The sequence below is a fragment of the Bactrocera neohumeralis genome, unplaced genomic scaffold (assembly GCF_024586455.1).
Source record: "Bactrocera neohumeralis isolate Rockhampton unplaced genomic scaffold, APGP_CSIRO_Bneo_wtdbg2-racon-allhic-juicebox.fasta_v2 cluster11, whole genome shotgun sequence".
NCBI classification, from domain to species: domain Eukaryota; kingdom Metazoa; phylum Arthropoda; class Insecta; order Diptera; family Tephritidae; genus Bactrocera; species Bactrocera neohumeralis.
In genome coordinates this window covers 935,735-955,663 of record NW_026089624.1, presented here as the reverse complement: position 1 = coordinate 955,663, position 19,929 = coordinate 935,735, and the positions used below count along the sequence as shown (strand labels likewise).

Below are 19,929 nucleotides of genomic sequence, written 5' to 3'. Positions count from 1 at the left end.
GGTTCCTGGTTAGTTTGCGGACATTTTTGTAATGTCTGCCGTTAAAGCGTACTTATGTGAACGAAAACGAAGAAGAGTTGAGTACAATTCTTCTTCGATGGTTGGGCCTACCATTAAAAGTTCATTTAATGAAATTTGATAAGTACGACTCCGCGCATCAAAGACAACTCGTAATTTTGTTGTTGTGCTTTCGGGCCTCAAAATGCACTGATGCGGAATGAAATAGTGTGGTTCACTTGGGATCTTATTATTTGTTGGGCTCATGTGACCCAGCGCTTTATACTCATTCATGAAGTCCAGATACATTCTACGAAGTTCTGGATCTTTCAGTGTTTTCATCTCCAAGGCCTGAAACCGCCGAACTGCGATTTCATAGGAGTAACCGCGTAACTTACGGTCAGCCTTAAAGGGCATTCTGACTTGAAGCCTTCCTGAAGGTAATACTTCAGTTGTATTGACAAAAAATTGTTCACACTTATTTTGTTCAGGTGTAAATTTGTTGCCAATTGTTTCTGAAGGAAGTTCCTCCAGAGCCCAGAATTTTTGGACTCCTGAATCTATTGACGTTAAGTCTTCTTCAGCTTGGCATAATGTGCTATTTACTTCGGGAGGAGGACTAAGACTGCTGACATATATGCCAGACACAATTCATCCCAAAAGAGTTTTCTGTAGCGTTGGTCGAATAGGCCACTTTTAATTTGGCCAACCGCCAACAAATCGAAAAAGGTTTCTGCTCCTAATAACATATCGATTTTTTGAGATTTTTGAAATTCTGGATCCGCCAATTTAATATTGTGCGAAATTTTCCAACCATTAATATTAATGGTATGGTGTGGATGATTAGCCGAAATACGTCGCATTATCCAGAATTCCGCCGAAAACGCCCGACTTAATGAATGCGCTTAATTTGACCCCGAATTTTGTACTTGAATTTCTAATTCCTATAATACTTTGTTTTGTTTTGGCGTCGAATCCACAGTTTTTGGGCCAAATCCTACGTCATGAAGTTGACTTGTGATTCTGAGTCCAGCAAGGCTCCACAGCTTGATCACAGGAATAACTGCTGTTGCTAACATTACCCGATCAGGCACACTTATACTGGTATTGTCACTGGCGAAGCGAATGCATTGGCGAGTCGAATGTTTTAGACGAAAATTCGCCATGTTCATATTGTGACTGGCGAATGAACGCATTCGGTCAACTTTTTTGTTGTCATACTCAAATAATTGAGAAATGTCACACGAGTTCATCCGAAATTGACATTTTTGACGTATTAAAACTGAATATTGTGTGTTTTGAAATTTTACGGTGATTTTAAAAAACTGAATAAAAATGTTTAACAACGTCGTGGATCTATATTTTGAAGATAATTATGTTGAAAGGACAACAACCAAGTTACTTAGGCAGCGAAGGTTCATCAGGGATCACTCCAATCCCATGGAACATTCTTCAGTATTGTAAGTATCTATTGCTATAAAGTGCATAAACAAATGTCAAACAGTGGGAAATGATTTCCAACTAGGTATTGCGCAGCCCACTGTTTCGTTGATTCTTAAGGAAACGCTCCCAACATTGGACTCCACTCTTTGCAGTGTCTGGATCAAAACGGACATAACTAAAGAGCAAAAACGAATAACAAGAAGGAAATTTTTCACCAGATCAGGAATTCCAAATGTGGTTGGATGCGTTGATGGAACCCATGTTGCAATTATTGCTCCATGTGAAAACAAACACTTGCTATGCGATGATTGTAAGGAGCAACTAAATAAATAAATTGTTACTTATTATTATTTCGTCTTAAAAAATAAATTTTTATCAGGCGTGCGATCAGGATATGGTAATACGGTGTGTTGATGCAAGATATGGAGAATCTAGCCACGACTCATTTGTGTAGAACAATAGTTCATTAAAAACATATCTGGAGCAAACGTACCAAAGAGGAGATCATAATTCGGTTTACTTAGGTAACTACAATTTATATGTGAATGTACATACAAACAAAAACAATCGTTTTTCGAAGTTAATGCACATTTTATTTCTTACATCAATAAGATTATATAGGTTTGATTTAGAAGTAATAAGTATTATATATTTTAATAATTAAATGTTTTATTTTTAAAACCTAAAGATATGATTTTATAAATAGCAAAATTTATCCTACGTACATTTCATTTATTCTTAAAATATTTACTTCTACTTTATATTTATACAAATTCTTATATATTACCAAAAATATATATTGTATTTAAAACAATATTTTTTTTTCAAAAAACTGCATTTCTTTTAATATATAATAATGTATATTTTATTATATAATATTACAATTTTGAAAGATTTGTTAAATTATTTTAATTCTACCTTATGTTTATACAAATTCTTATATACTAACAAATTATACAAATGATTTAAAATTTCTAAGTTTAAATATTTATTTATTAATTCATAATGTCATATTTTTAACCTATTCTAATGCCCTTATGTGTGAAAAAGATACTATTGTATCTACATAGCCTTAGTCCGAAATAGAGACACAAATACCATCATGATAGCTATGCACTGTCTCATAAGTGATAGCATCAACATGAGAATGATCCATGTTTGAAAATGCCCAATCAATTTGCCTCCCCGCAGGTGTAGTTGAATATTCTACACTAAGCAGGGAACTAAAGTTTTTATCTTGAAGAAGATTTTTTATTGTAGACCCTGCAGACTTTAAGCAAATGTTAAAATCTCCCACAATTAAGACATTTTGATTGCACAACTCTGTAGTAAGAATTTCTTGAAGTTCTGCAATAAAAAGCCTGAGGGGAAAAGCTGAGTTTCTGTAAAGAACCAGAATATTGTTGTTGAAACATTTAAACAAAACTGCTTCTAAAACTTTGCGGTCTGAATAAATCTTCTTCATAATCTTCGGTTCTATAGAGCTGGCAACACTATGCTTTGCATAAATTATAAGGCCCCGTTTATTTCGGTTGCTTGTCTCAGTGCTATCTATCCTCAGCTCGTTTATAAGAGTAAATCCTGGTATCTCAAAATGTTCAACAGGAGTGCTCCAGGTTTCTACGAAGCATAAAATATCTGAAGATAGCATCAGACAGTCGCCTTTTATATCGTTAATGTGAGCGTGGAGACTCTGAGCATTATGATATAAAATTTGAAGTGCTGATGATCGAGAAATCATAAAATCGAAACTTGTAATCAGGGCTTTAGATGTGCTCAATTCCATCATTTCCCTAAATACTGGATCCGATTCAGAAAATTTATTAGGAGGAATAAAATTTCCGATAATAAAGAGACCTACTGCCGTAGTAGCTCGACTGCAAGCGACATATATCGAAGCTCTAGGCATTCTGGGTCGAGTATGAACGACAACTTTATTATATGTAGCACCCTGACTTTTGTGAATGGTTATTCCCTCAGCTGGAACAACTGGAAACTGATTTCTTTCAATTATAATTTGCTCATTTCTTTTATATTGAAAAGATCTAATAACTTTTTCAATTGGGGTCCAAGAACTTTCTAAAGGATGAGGCTTTTTTGATCGTGCTATCAAACCAACAGAAGGTTCCAAGAATTTAATCCAAAGAATTACTGGATAATCAATTTGCATTAGTTCTCCAGTTGCCCCATTAACTAAACCATCACATGTGTTTATATTCACTGTAATCATGTATTTTGCAGTGGTTTTTAGTGTCAACTGATAAGGAAGTCCCTGTGTTTCAGAAGTTTTGAAAAGTTGAACTCTTTCCAAAATATTCCCTTGTTGATCACCTATACCCATTCCTCTTACAGAGTCTTTGGCAGTTGAAGAAATAGCTTCAGTTGTAATTCGACTGAGCTTAAGGGCATTGAAATTATTTGTCTCTTCGTTTGACCAAAATAAATGGATCGCATCATCGGGGACTTCTTCAGAATTAACTACCCGAGTTTGAATTAATGATATATCATCATTTGTCATAGTGCCAGATGCCATACGATTTAACGCAATAGCAAAAGCTTGATCGTCCCTTTGTCTCATTATTTCTGTTAATTCAAAATATTTGAATAAGTCCCACAAAGGAGAACCAACTAAAGTGCTGTAAGCATCATTAGAGTTAGAAGAAAATATCCACCTATCTCCAACAGGTGAGAGTTGCTTCAAATCTCCAAACACTATAATCGGTATGCCACCAAATGGGTTGTTTGTTTTAAAAATTTGTTTAAGCCTAGCATCAACATAGCTAAACATTCGAGCGCCCACCATTGATATTTCATCAATTATGATTAGTTTTAAATCAGCAAGTTTGGAATACAAAGAGTTAACTATGTCACTGCTTAAGGGCCTCAACTCTCTATTCAGCTGATTTACAGGAAGAGAAAATATTGAGTGAAGTGTCAGTCCACCTATCCCGAATGCTGCTTTACCCGTAGGTGCACAAAGGAGAACTTTTAAAGAACTTGGGATGGATCCAGGTGTAGAATTGAAGCGATGGTTAAGAGCTTGATATATTGCAGATATCAAACGACTTTTTCCAACACCTGCTCCGCCCCCAATGAATTCATAAAATGGTCGACTTGTTTTAATCTGATGCATCAAATGAGTCAAGTATGTTCTTTGCTTAATATTTAAACTTTGAACTAGAGAAAATAATTCCTCAACCGAAATTAAAGGGGGTAGTTTAATAAGCCTAATATTGCAATCAGATTCAGTACCATTATCTGTTGTATGTTCGCCATGCAAATCCAGCAAATTAATATTAGGGCTTATTTCTGGAAGTGCTAACACCCGAAACTCATTTTCCACAACAGGTAGTTCATTTTGTACAGCTTCTTCTAAGTCTGTCTCATTATAAAGACTTTCTAAGACACTTTCCAGTTCTCTTTGATCAAAAACATCATATTTTTTTCGATTTCCCTCAATTAAAATACGGTGAGTTATACAAGTTAGCTCATTATCATTTTCAATAAGATCTTCCTGTTCGTTCCGCCATGGATAGAAAAGCATTACCATTTCGCGGAAATACTCAACTTTGGTCACATCAGGACTAAACCTTCTGTACCGAATAATAATTGGTTTGGTACGTTTTTTAACAAAACCGCTGCCGTCTCTAAGTGCAATGGGTACCCCAATATCTGGTACGTTATTATCTTCCCTCTCTTCTTCTTCATGATCACTGTCTTGCACTATTCTATTGGATTTCACAAATTTAAACATAGATGCAAAATCTGCTAAGCAAACAGTTTCTAACTGATCGGGCCGCTGCACATAACGGTCTAAAATACCAGCTACAAATATTTCAGTAGAATCTGAAGGAAGGTTCTGAAGTTCCGCCCTAGGTTTTACCATTCGCACACGTTCCTCTGGTCGTGAGGTATTTATAAATATTTCTCCATTACTAGCTTCCGAAAGATGAAGCCCAATGCAGCAATAAACAGCTTCTTGTGCAGATATTTCCGTGCCTGATATAAATTTATGACCTATATGTTGAAGTTTTTGCTTTATTGTATAATTTCCGGCATTTACTTCTGATATAGCTTCATTTAAGAGCCTAGAAATTCCTCTGTTCGATTTGTTAATATAATTAATTATATAGGAACAGCAAGCATATGCATCCAGTATATATTGGATATCCATATTAGCCCTATGGAGTTCCAAAATAAGAGGATTATAAGCATTTATAAAACGATCTTGCATTTTTCTTTTCAGAAAAATTTTAGGTTTTGATAAGCTTGATCTCAGAGCTAACAAATAGTCATCAAAAGACATGTTTATTCTATTATCGCTCAAGAAATTTTCAAAATTATCTAAATTCGATATATCTTCTGTAGTCAGAGTTGAATTTAAAACATTTTGAATTCTAGAAAAGTTTTCCTTATGCCTTTCCAAATCTTGGGTTGTGTCTGGAAAAGGAAGCAATATTTGTGTGCAAGGCATTGGTGGATATGGTATACCAAAACGACAAAATTGTTGTCCTCTTATTTCTCTAGTACACGACCGACTGTGATTATGCTTTTGATAATCTAAATAATGTTCCAAGTGGCTTACTGAACTATCTGTTGAAACATAAGTGTCAATGAAATCAATGACTTCGGAGAATGTCTCAGGACTTTGAAGGTTGATCTTGGGAGCATTATTAAGCCAATACATGCCATGTATATGCGGGGAACCTCTCTGTTGAAACTCTACTCTCCAGTAATAGTTTTTTACAAAATGTGTTCCAAAAATGCCGGTATTATCTTTAAAAAGTTTAAGGATTTGCCGGTAGCGGTAATCAAAATATCTAGCACAAGTAACCGCATCTGAGCGGATTAAGCGATATCTATCTTGGGTTGATAAAATGTTGGCTTCTTCTTGTGAAATATCTTTTGAATCAACAGTTTTCGACAGAATAACCAACAGCTCAACCCACTGAGATTCAGCAGCCGATAGAGTTATGAAAAAGGTTGGAAGCCCAAATTGGCGAATCATTGCAATTGCTTTTTTTTTCTCAGCTTCCCAGTGAGCAGGAGAGGATCTAACACCTTTCAAAACTTTGTAACCGTCATCATGTTGAATCAAGTTTTGAACAAAGTTTTCATTTAATACATTTTGAGCCGTAACACGGTTACGACCTGAAAACTTTCGGAGGCAAATGGATGTACTATTCTTAATTTGCAGTAGTTCTAATTTTTTATAGTCGTAGAACAACTTCGGAATGGTACACGCTCTGCGGTCAAAGCGGCGAATTTCGGAACGTACTATCTTACTATATGTTTCAGAGCATGTACGTTTTTGCCCAACGTATATTGTTCCAAATGACAATTCTTCCGAATTATTATCTTGAACTATGTCAATTGGCCTTTGCCCTTCCCCTGGCGCTATAACTAAACGGTTATATTCCATGTTTTCTATAGGAATATTGTCTAAAAGAGTCTCTTGACTACCTGGGTTCAGTTCTGCAGGTACGGGTGCTATGGGAATGTCTGTGTGATTATTATGGGAAGTCTGTTCCTCATAAAGAGATTGAACCAATCTATCATCTTCAGCAGATGCAACAAAGGGAACTTCTTCTTGGTTATTAAAGCCTGAAATCCAATTCTCATTTATGTGTATATTATGCTCACGATACAGAGGAGTATTCACTAAGAATCGCAAAGCTTCCATAACCTTCGCAGGCCGTATGGTATCAGTCATATAATCATGATTGTATTCCATACGTCTTCTTAAGTGAATTTGTATCACATGAGTTTGATCAAAAGTCCTCGGTAGAGATGTCACAACATTATTAACAGAAATAGGTATATTGACAACGGCACCTTTAATCGAACTTTGGCCTTGATATCCCAATGGACGAATGGTCATAAAAGGCAATCGAGGCATTATTAGCCTTTCTTCAATAGGGGTTAAATTTTTTAAACAATCTGGTATATCCGGAAAGTCTAGACCATTTAACAAACATATTTTTGGTATGTTATTTTTGGCAATCCCATTTTTGCAAGTTAAGCAAAAATTGTAGTTTCCATCTTCAGAAGGAAACTTTTGCTTTAAAAAGAAAACAGATGTAGCATCTGGGTGAACTTGAGCTATAGTTCCGAAATTTAACTTGCGTACTTGATGTGGAAACCATAATCCCCCACAGCAAATACATATTTCGGTGGGACCTTTCTTTATATTTTCAAAATAAATGCTTCGAAAATCTCTTGAAATGCCACCATTTGCAAAAATATCAGAGACATTATTTTCTCTGTTTAATATATTTCGTTGGGACTGCCTTTCATTTTGAATTTGCCTATTTGTTAAGTTTTCTCTATGAATACGGACCAGATTTTGTTGTTGACGTCTCTGATTTAAAATTTGTTCCCTTGCACCCCTCCTGATAAGCTGTCGTCGTTGCGTTTCTCTATAACGTTCCTCTCTCCTTGTTTCAGGATTTCTTCTTGAACGTTCTCTTTGTATCTGATCACGTATGCGCTCTAAATGTCTATAGTTAGGATTTCTTCTAAGTTCTCGGTGTACTACGGTATTATGAGACTGCTCATTTGACCGAATAATAGGGTTTTGGCGTCGAATTCTATGTTCTTGGGTATTCCTACTTTGCTCTTCAGAGCGAAATTGAGGATTTTGTCGCCGGGTTCTATGCTGATTGGTATCTATGATTTGTTCAGCTAACCTTATTTCGGGATTTTCCCGCCGAGACCTATGCTGAACAGTATTTATACTTTGCTCAGCAGACCGAAGATTTGGGTTCTCCCGGCGGGACCTATGTTCTCTGGTATTCCTACTTTGCTCTTCAGAGCGAAATTGAGGATTTTGTCGCCGGGTTCTATGCTGATTGGTATCTACGATTTGTTCAGCTAACCTTATTTCGGGATTTTCCCGCCGAGACCTATGCTGAACAGTATTTATACTTTGCTCAGCAGACCTAAGCTCTGGGTTTTCCCGCCGAGACCTATGCTGAACAGTATTTATACTTTGCTCAGCAGACCTAAGCTCGGTTTTCCCGCCGAGACCTATGCTGAACAGTATTTATACTTTGCTCAGCAGACCGAAGATTTGGGTTCTCCCGGCGGGACCTATGTTCTCGGGTATTCCTACTTTGCTCTTCAGAGCGAAATTGAGGATTTTGTCGCCGGGTTCTATGCTGATTGGTATCTATGATTTGTTCAGCTGACCTTATTTCGGGATTTTCCCGCCGAGACCTATGCTGAACAGTATTTATACTTTGCTCAGCAGACCGAACCTCTTGATTTTGTCGCCTTGTCCTATGTTGAACTGTATTGGTACTTTGTTCTGACAGGCGGACTTCTGGATCTAATCTGCGATTAGCCTGGCTTTGAGTATTATGTGATTGCTCACTAGCTCTATATAATGAGTTAGCCCGAAGAATCTGCATACGTCTTCTATTTTCAAGTCGACTTTGTACAACAGATCTTTTATTTAATCTAGGCATAATTTCTTAAAATTCAATCTTACTAAAGAAAATAAATAATTTAATCTTAATCTATTAAAAAAATAAATAATTTAATCATAATCTATTAAAACAAGTGTGTAAATACTTTCTGATTTTTCTTCCGAATGACTCCTGTGTTCTCTTTTTAGGGTAACTTGCTGGTCTTCTTTCAGTCTTCTTTTCAAGTGGATGATGATATAGATTCGTTCTATATTTTATTATATTGATATGATTTATGATGCTAACACCACTATGGTAAATTTTCACTTAATTAATTAAAACTTCAGCTAAAAATGTAGACTTCACTACTCAAGTTATTTAGTGTAACTGAAAGTATAAACATCTAGCATAATAATATATAAATTATACATATACTCGTATAGTACATACATATATATATCTCTTAGAAATTAGTAATTTGCTTAATAGCCTTGAAAGTATTTACACGGAAAACTCCTACGTAAATTGCTTTTTTTAATGCTTTCTGAAACAAAGGAGTTCATCTTCCGCAAAAGTTCGCTCGTGAAGGCTAAACTATGTAGGTAGAAAATTTGTGAAAACAATTTTTAAGTATACCATATATCAAGGTTGAAAGTTTGAGTTGTTATGAATAGACACAGGTAGGTAAGCCATTTTTGTTTTAAAAATTATTCAATAACATTTGAGTAAGGGGATTTGCAGCCAAATACATTGAAAACAATTTTAAAGAATAAATACTAATTCCCATTAAATATATATGCTAAATATTGTAAATTATTAGGTCTATGTACACATCTGTGTCTTAATACCTAAACCGTCCATAAGCTATCTATGGAGCTTTGTAAATCGCGATTTTTTCGCATAAGCCAAATTAAAACAATTAATACTAATTTGGTCCATCTGAAAAGCAGGTTTTCTAATTGCGTGCCTTTGATACTAGACTACTATTAATTTACGTTAGTATTTCTTACTGACTTTCAAATATAGTTGGATTTTACATGTGCCTAAAAAATTTAATGTATAATATGTGACCTGGTCCACGAAAAAGGAGCTAACTTTCAAACAAGTTATGACTTTTTGGATTCTATCACGTGAAAAAGCATCTCATCTTCCATCCGAACCAACTAAAAAGTGAAAATTAATTTTTTGACACCTAAGCCCCCTTTCCGTTTTCCAGGTCACATATATGTATTCTTATAATATTTTAAAGATATCTTAGGAAGTACGCAATATACATATTCGGCGTAAAGTAAAAAGTAAAGGCAGAAATCGTGTTATTACATATGTATATGGGGGCCAACACGTTGACTTAAGTATGAACATATTTCCATGCAAATTTATTAAGGTAATTCAAAATTTGACCAATATATTCGGCACAAAGTCCACTAGAATTGTGAAAATCAAATAAGAGGTATGTGGGGGCAAGAAGAAATATTGGCTTGATTTTGCCCATTTTTGGCACAGACGAACACTGTTGGAAGGAACACATCTCCTATGAATATGTTTAGAATATCTGAGATATTTACCGATATTTTCAATAAAATGGTCTGATCTCGGTGATTTTTATTCGGGCTATGCTACACCAGAAATACAGTATTTGTGAAAAGTTTTGGTCCGTTATCTTCACTCGTGTTGAACTTATATACTTTAACGTGAACGAATCAGATGGACTTCAAAATTGTGGTATATGGGAAGTAGGCGTGGTTGTGAATATATTTCGCCCAATTTCGAACCATAGATGCTACGGAAATATTATACAGAGAAGGCATCAGATGGAACTCAAAATAGCGTTATATTGGAAGAAGGCGTGGTTGTGAACCGATTTCACCCCTATTTCGTACACGTCATCAAGGTGTTAAGAAAACATAATATACCGAATTTCATTGAAATCGGTCGAGGAGTTCCTGAGATATGGTTTTAGGTCCATAAGTGGGCGACGCCACGCCCATTTTCAATTTTTAAAAAAAGCTTGGGTGCAGCTTCTTTCTGCCATTTTTTCCGTAAAATTTAGTGTTTCTGACGTTTTTTGTTAGTCGGTTAACGCACTTTTAGTGATTTTCAACATAACCTTTGTATGGGAAGTGGGCGTGGTTATTATCCGATTTCTTCCATTTTTGAACTGTTTATGGAAATGCCTGAAGGAAACGGCTCTGTAGAGTTTGGTTGACATAGCTATAGTAGTTTCTGAGATATATACAAAAAACTTAGTAGGGGGCGGGGCCACGCCCACTTTTCCAAAAAAATTACGTCCACATATGCCCCTCCTTAATGCGATCCTTTGTGCCAAATTTCACTTTAATATCTTTATTTATGGCTTAGTTATGACACTTTATAGGTTTTCGGTTTTCGCCATTTTGTGGGCGTGGCAGTTGGCCGATTTTGCCCATCTTCGAACTTAACCTTCTTATGGAGCCAACAAATACGTGTACCAAGTTTCAGCATGATATCTCAATTTTTACTCAAGTTACAGCTTGCGGACGGACGGACGGACAGACGGACGGACAGACAGACATCCGGATTTCAACTCTACTCGTCACCCTGATCACTTTGGTATATATAACCCCATATCTGACTCTTTTAGTTTTAGGACTTACAAACAACCGTTATGTGAACAAAACTATAATACTCTCCTTAGCAACTTGTTGCGAGAGTATTGGATCCTTTTGGTGAGAAAATAACTGAAAAAAAATTTGAGCTCATTCGGATAAGATTTAGAACTGCCTCAACGAATTCAAAATTCACTAATATATGCTGAATCAAAAAAAAAATTTAATAAAATTTGTACATACATATGTCTTATTTTACTTTAAAATCAATGGTAAATACAATTTTAATTATATAATTCATATTATTTCATTTTTTGTTACATATTTTCACATTCAAATATTTTGAAACAAAGTGCTTTTATTACAATTAGGGAAGTTTTTACGATGACTCTCCAGAACTTGTAATAGAAATTGCTTTTCGCTCTCGTTTGTCGTTAAAGAGTGATTAAAATTTGTTGCTAGAGCAATTGCTCTTTCAGCACTATCATTTACGTTTTTCAAAGCCATTATATATTTTTTTGCTTCATTAAAAGATTTGCTTTGATTCCACGAGTATATGTCTTCATTTAGAAAAGTGACATCCAATTTCAATATTTCAAATAAAGTATGAGAAGCAGGACCAATGAAAAAGGTTATTGTTTTATCACTCAGATCTTCTGTACCAATATATTTAACAAATCTTTTAACAGGCTTTTGCATTTTGAACTCATTTATTCGAGTCACCATCAAACTTTTCATTGTTTTAGGTACCAAATCTGAGAAAAGGGCAATTGGAGCTAGTTCTTCGCTTAAATACCATAAGTGTCGACTAAATGCAGCTGTTGCGGTCTCTGATATTATTTTTGATATGGTGCTATACTCAGAAAAATATTTTATTAGATTTAAGTCATTATAAGGTGCGTCACAGGCATTTGGACTTTGTATCCAAGCTTTTACGTATATTAATGTAATAAATATACCGAACTCAACACAAGCCTTTTGCTGGGGTTCATTAAGATGGAATTGACTTCGAAAAAGGCAAATTTTTAGAACATAGAGCAATTTTGACATCCAACGCGCGTGATGAAATGCGCCAGGAGTACGAAAACTGATACCGCGTGGAGGAGTTTCTCCCTAGAATATCAACGTTAGTTCTAATAATTCACGGTAATCTTCTCTTAACAATTGCCCTGAATTTTTCTTTAAAATACCGCTTGCAAAAGCTATTGTTTCTATTTTAAATGAGAGTAATTCATTACTTATTCAACTATCAGAACATTTCTCGTATTCGCTTCGATTAATGTTTGGCCAAAATTCCCGAAATGAACTAAATATTTTTACGCCGGGGCCAGATGTTGAACCAAATAATGCTTTAAAAATATCTCCGCAAATTACTTCAAAGATGTGGTGCCGACAAGCTAGCCAAAGAAATTTTTTTTCAGTTTCTGCTCCAAAAGAACGCATGCTCCTTTCAAACGACCCCTATTTGATGCAGTGGTATCAAAAGACATTCCGACAATTTGATGGCACATATTCCACATCTTTATACCTGCAAAAATTGCTTGTGAAATATCTTCTCCGGTACTTTTCTCAGTTTTGGGTACTCCAAGCAGTTTTTCACTGTTTAAGCCGGAGACGACAATGGCAATTCGATCGTCCTTAGATGGCCCCCTTGAAATTGCAGGTAGTAATTTTCCATCAAAATGTATAACTAAAGGAACATTGGGCGAGAATATTCCCTTAAGGTTTGAAGCATGTTGACTTCAGAACTGACTACGCATTCTACGAATGGTGCTGACTGATAAAACAGTTTCAGAAGCATGATCCGCACTGTACGTTTGAGCAACTGCTGAAAGAATATAGGCTGCTTTCCTATAATTTGTATTAAAGAAATAAGTATATTGTTAAAATACATGTCAACTTAAAAACCAAAATTAACTTTACTGTTACTGGTGTTCGTGCGACCCAATGCGGACGCAAGATTTCCTGACATTATTTTACGCTGTTTAATTTCTTTATTTCGCGGTATTAATGTTTTATTTTGACTAATAAACTCATCATCTTTATCATCATCATGATCAGACTCTTCGTCACTAAGAGAGGTTGAAAGCGTTTCAGGTTCTAAACTCCATCCTATTTTTTTTTTTTTTTTGATTTCTTCTTTTTCAACTCTGTCTATCATTTTCAATACCTTCGCTGCTTTTATTTCTTTTTTTGCACATATTTTACGTCTACTCTACCCATCACATACTTTCTTTCTGACCTTTGGTCTAATAAAAATTGCATATCTTCTTCGATTTTTATTAAATTCAAAGCATCATGATGAGCTATGTCAAAGATTAAATTAACGTTTTCCATAAACGTATTTTCTTTAGCAATCTGCACATAACTTCTGCTATTTTTATTCCGGCAGATATTGCGATATTCATCCAATATTGATGTAATTTTTCTTATAATATTCCGCCCCTCAACAATTGGAATATTTGCTTTACACCATATATCACAAATGCTTTAAACAACTATTTTCACGCTACCTCTTTGAGATTTATTAAGTTCTGAATGATGGAAAAAATAAACTTGTAAAGTATCAAGAACCGTTGATAACAGCCTGCCATCAAAGCAAAGTTTGGATTTGCCAATCAGATGAATTGTACTTTTAGATCGCGTAGAAGTCATATTTTTACTTATTAGTCAAATTATTACAAGACTATAACAAATTATTACAAAATAATTTATTATTTACTGCAATTTAAACGTACAGACTGCTTCTGTTTGAGTGCAAATCAAAACTGACAAAATATACTTATTCCGCAGTCGACGCCAATTTTTACGTTAAAGTACCGCTATTTTTGCATTTTGCTTTGCTTTCCTATTTCTTCTCGCTCTTTAAAACACGCTCTTTAAAGCCAAAGAGAAAAAAAACTAAGATTGATATGTTCAAAACAAATATTGATAAAAAAAAAAATGCAATAGCAAATCACTAAATTGAATAACATAACCAGTGGTAAAATTTTACGTCGTTGAGGCAGTTCTAAATCTTATCCGAATGAGCTCAAATTTTTTTTCAGTTATTTTCTCACCAAAAGGATCCAAAAAATCAAAGAGCGCTACAATATTTTCACCATGGATTTTTTCTATGAAACTTGAATCGCCCTAATGTACATATATGTAACAAACAATAAAATAACTGAAATTAATTTTGAATTGCAAGAAATATTTTTATTTTGAGTATTTAAGTTTTTTTAATTCCAATTCTTTTAGTTTTATTTCAATTTTTTTTTATGTCGCCTATTTTTTTCATTATTTTCTTCCTTCTTTCTTTCTTCTTTCATTTTATATAGCGCCAATTTTTCTTTTTTTAATTCGTAAATTTTTCTGTTATATCTTGAAATTTCATTACACACCGAATTAATATTTTGCATAATACCGACAAGGCTTTCTTGCGTTTCTGCTTGTTTCTCCAAAGCCTTCATACGCAAATTTTTGCGCTCCTCCACTCTGCTTGCGGGTGCCTGCCTAGACGTAATGCTAACATTTCCAGCCTGTTCAGGCTGAACCTCGACATCTTCCAAATGTGTGTGTTCTTCTTCTAAATATGCAGATGCAGGTGCAGGTGCAGTGCTTCCAAATGCGGCTCCGCTTGGATTCACTGCCTGCTGCAAGCTGAGCAACTCGTCCACGGCCTGCTCCAAAGTCGTTAAACTGCGTTGGTTGTATGGTCCTCCACCTGTGGCTGCAATCTCTTTTCGATTATATGCAATTTTCCTTTTTAATTTTAACTTGTAGTCCAACCAAACCTAAGAAATGCACAAATAAATACAGATATGTACATACATATATGCAATCAAAATTGTTTATTCTTACCTTATTCCATTCGCTGCTACTACGTATTGGAGGGCCGATATTGTTTAACTCTGAAGCAATACCTTCCCACAACTCCATCCTATTTTATTTTTGTGAAGCCAAACGGCGCCATTCCTCTGGCTAATTCAGGATTTCCTTCCATCAACTTCACCATTACCTCAAATTGCTTTTGAGTAGTTTGTTTTATTCTAAAAATAATTAAATTTGTAATGAATTAAATACAATAAATAAATTTTTAAAATTTTACTGACGTTTTCTGAATTTTAAGTTAGATTCTCGAATCAAATAAACGTTCGCCAAATTTTGACAGTTGAGGCGAAGCGAATTTTATAAATTCGCAAGTGGCAATACCAAATATTAATTTTCGCTAGTTCTTTCGCCACTTGAGGGCGAATTTACTATGCGCTCGCTACTCGCAATTGGAAATAGCGAAATTCGCCTAAAATTTCATTCGCTTCGCTGGTGACAATACCAGCATTATTGTATGCGTGTGTAGTTGTTATTGGTTGCGGATGAGGTTCAGCAGCGAAGGATACAGGATACTGGTGCAGTAATGTGTGGTGGGACCGATTACACACGCGACATCGATCCGCTCTGCATTTGGATACCGTATGTCTTTTACGCAAACATTTTATGCATAAGAGTACCGACTTGACAAACTCAAATCTCTGTTGAACAGAGAGAGTTTTAAAAGTGGGGCAGGCTGTTAAATAGTGGTCCTTCAATTTACACTGCTGGCATGTCAGCTGCTTTGTATTCGTGGCAACTAAATCGGACCTAGTTTCATTCAAGTGAGGCTGCTTCACGTGGTTCGCGCTGGCTGTTGCTAAGGGTCTCGTCCTCGAAAATGATGCTCCTTCAGCTGATAATTACCGTCTATTTAAGGTAGCTTCACAATCCTTCCACAATAGTAGTTTGTCGTAATCTAGCTGTTCTTCCCACTTTGATCGGGTGGCAGAGTCAACTTTCGTCATGACTATGATGGCTTAAGGATAGTTGGTAGCTCAAAAATTTGAAATTGTATTAAACAAAAATTCCCGCCTGAAGAACAACAAAGCGGCAGGGGCCGACGGATTGCCGGCCGAGCTATTCAAACACGGCGGCGAAGAACTGATAAGGTGCATGCATCAGCTTCTTTGTAAAATATGGTCGGACGAAAGCATGCCCAACGATTGGAATTTAAGTGTGCTATGCCCAATCCATAAAAAAGGAGACCCCACAATCTGCGCCAACTACCGTGGGATTAGCCTCCTCAACATCGCATATAAGGTTCTATCGAGCGTATTGTGTGAAAGATTAAAGCCCACCGTCAACAAACTGATTGGACCTTATCCGTGTGGCTTCAGACCTGGCAAATCAACAACCGACCAGATATTCACCATGCGCCAAATCTTGGAAAAGACCCGTGAAAGGAGAATCGACACACACCACCTCTTCGTCGATTTCAAAGCTGCTTTCGACAGCACGAAAAGGAGCTGCCTTTATGCCGCGATGTCTGAATTTGGTATCCCCGCAAAACTAATACGGCTGTGTAAACTGACGTTGAGTAACACCAAAAGCTCCGTCAGGATCGGGAAGGACCTCTCCGAGCCGTTCGATACCAAACGAGGTTTCAGACAAGGCGATTCCCTATCGTGCGACTTTTTCAACCTGCTTTTGGAGAAAATAGTTCGAGCCGCAGAACTAAATAGAGAAGGTACCATCTTCTATAAGAGTGTACAGCTGTTGGCGTATGCCGATGATATTGATATCATCGGCCTCAACACCCGCGCCGTTAGTTCTGCTTTCTCCAGGCTGGACAAGGAAGCACAGAAAATGGGTCTGGCAGTGAACGAGGGCAAGACGAAATATCTCCTGTCATCAAACAAACAGTCGTCGCATTCGCGACTTGGCACTCACGTCACTGTTGACAGTCATAACTTTGAAGTCGTAGATAATTTCGTCTATCTTGGAACCAGCGTAAACACCACCAACAATGTCAGCCTAGAAATCCAACGCAGGATAACTCTTGCCAACAGGTGCTACTTCGGACTGAGTAGGCAATTGAGAAGCAAAGTCCTCTCTCGACAAACAAAAACCAAACTCTATAAGTCACTCATAATTCCCGTCCTGCTATATGGTGCAGAGTCTTGGACGATGTCAACAACGGATGAGTCGACGTTGCGAGTTTTCGAGAGAAAAGTTCTGCGAAAGATTTATGGTCCTTTGCGCGTTAGCCACGGTGAATACCGCATTCGATGGAACGATGAGCTGTACGAGATATACGACGACATTGACATAGTTCAGCGAATTAAAAGACAGCGGCTACGCTGGCTAGGTCATGTTGTCCGGATGGACGAAAACACTCCAGCTCTGAAAATATTCGACGCAGTACCCGCCGGGGGAAGCAGAGGAAGAGGAAGACCTCCACTCCGTTGGAAGGACCAAGTGGAGAAGGACCTGGCTTCGCTTGGAATATCCAATTGGCGCCACGTAGCGAGAAGAAGAAACGACTGGCGCGCTGTTGTTAACTCGGCTATAATCGCTTAAGCGGTTTCTACGCCAATTAAGAAGAAGATTAAACAAAAATCAAATATTTATTGTCGCAAACCTTTTTGAGACTTGCCAACGCCTTCGGGTAGTTTTCATCCGACATTTGAAACGCCTTTACTGTGCCCAGAGCCTCTCCAGATAGACAATTAACCAGCTGGTTAAATTTTTCAATATCTGGGATGTTTGGATCCCAAGCATAGCATAGTTGAATGTTCTTGAAAATGTTTTGTTTTTTAACGAGAAAATTTTCAAAGAACCGGATTGTAAAACTTTATTTCTTTTAAATTTTTTGTTCTGCAATAAATAAAAATATCGCAGCTTAATGTATAATTAGGAATGTTACCGCAAATCTCACAATTCCTGCATATGTATGTATATATATGTATGTTTATAAGATATGATAAATATAAATATATGCAATAATATAAGTATATAAGTATGTAAAAAATTGTGAAAAGAGGGAGAGCCAAAAACTAAAAGTGTACACTTGCTCCTTTTTTTACTTTTGTATTTTTCTTTATTCGCACCACTTTCAGTGATTCGCACTCGTTACTTGTTGTGAATGCATAGGCGGTTTGCCTGCGTTCACTTCCCTTTTGCAGAGAATGCAGTTGCAGCTCATTCCCACGAAGCAGAGGATGTGGCGTCGAAGTTAGCAGCGACGGTATTGACGTTGACTAAGCAGCGGCGTCAAAGTCGGCGTTGACGCAGCAGCAGTGGGACGTTGGTGTTGACGCAAGCCCATTCGGTACCGATGTGGTGTTACCCCAAAATCGCGTTATGGTTAGCTGTTTAACGTTGTGTTAACGTCCGAAGTTGTCGGTTTTTGTTTTTACGGCTCTTTTTTTCAACGGGTTTATACCTCTCTTCCGGCACTCGCGACACTTTTTTTTTTGCAACGGCATTTTATGTTTTTGACGGTAGTGTTTAATAAATCTGCTTTACCGCAATCAATCTCATGCACTATCTGTGGAACCACCTTTGGCAGAAAAAATATAAATGCTTTAAATTTTTTATAACACTGCTTTTATTTTAACACTTGGTTTTGGTTTGTCTCTCTTTTTTTGTTTGCGCACTATTAGGTTGGTGAATTTTACCGTACATATGTCATGTACATATGTATTATTTTTTCACCACACACTTCACAAAACTTTGCTTTCAATTTTTAGTTTAGGTTAATTCGTATTTTATTTTCTTTTTGTTTGAGTTTACCACTTCGTTTCGAGGGTATGTCGCATATGCGCACTTTCCAGTTGATTTTATATATGTATATATATATGTAAAGCGTTATATTTTCCACAAGACACTGCTATTATTTCGAATGTATTTTTTTTTTGTAATGTCTTTGTCCAGACATTTATTTTTAATATTTGTCACTTTAGTCACTTGCCCTCGACCGAAACCGGAAGAAATGGAAATGCACACGCAATTGCTCACGGGGCAGAAATTAAATTAATACGCTAAGTATTACTTTTTTTGAAAATTAAGTACACTTTTACCGCCATGCACTGAGTCCATGCTCGGGCGCGATGAAAAAATCTTAAGCGTTTTTAAGATTGAAGTTAAAACGTTGGACTCGCTGAGATGCGCAACTAAAAGCTAATTGCTTGTGCTTTGGTCGAATTTAAGAATTCCGATTAAAACAGAAAAACGTCCATTCGCGGGTATAGTCTTTATACAATGGAATTCTTTATTACTTTAGTTTCATGAGTTAGCCCAAACCTTAACCTAACGGCTTAGACTAGTCGTAAGTATGTATATAAAAAAGGGGTAAGTATATGTAGTTATAATTCAATTCAGCAATTTCATAATTCATGGTAATAAAGTATTCTAATACATTGGTAGTAGATGATGGTTTTGTTAATATACTATAAAAATTGTAAGTATTTTACAGTACATAAAACATTTTATAATTGGGGTACTCACAACGTGTCATAAAGTTATAAGTCATAAACAAATATTAAGACAAAATACAATGGTTGTGAACACGTCGCTATAAATTTGTTGTCGTAAATCACTTATCAATCAGCTTATTGAAAAAACATAAATGACAATATTTGCAAGAATAAGTATTTCGCAGTCAAAATGCCAAGGAGAGGTGAAAATTTTAAAATAATGGA

At 36.2% G+C, this 19,929-nt stretch overlaps 2 protein-coding genes across 2 annotated transcripts; both read right to left on the bottom strand.

The window, feature by feature from the left end:
* Nucleotides 1-2,343: 2,343 nt before the first annotated feature.
* LOC126765663 (uncharacterized) lies at nucleotides 2,344-11,531 on the bottom strand. The gene is made up of 2 exons (XM_050483230.1): nucleotides 8,506-11,531; nucleotides 2,344-8,444 (listed from the first exon to the last, which is right to left on the bottom strand). The coding sequence occupies exons 1-2, from the start codon at nucleotides 8,907-8,909 to the stop codon at nucleotides 2,513-2,515; spliced, it is 6,336 nt and encodes a 2,111-aa protein (XP_050339187.1). The 5' UTR covers nucleotides 8,910-11,531; the 3' UTR covers nucleotides 2,344-2,512.
* Nucleotides 11,532-13,938: 2,407 nt separating this feature from the next.
* On the bottom strand, nucleotides 13,939-15,355 carry LOC126765844 (uncharacterized). The gene is made up of 3 exons (XM_050483529.1): nucleotides 15,278-15,355; nucleotides 14,818-15,210; nucleotides 13,939-13,968 (listed from the first exon to the last, which is right to left on the bottom strand). The coding sequence occupies exons 1-3, from the start codon at nucleotides 15,353-15,355 to the stop codon at nucleotides 13,939-13,941; spliced, it is 501 nt and encodes a 166-aa protein (XP_050339486.1).
* Nucleotides 15,356-19,929: the final 4,574 nt, after the last annotated feature.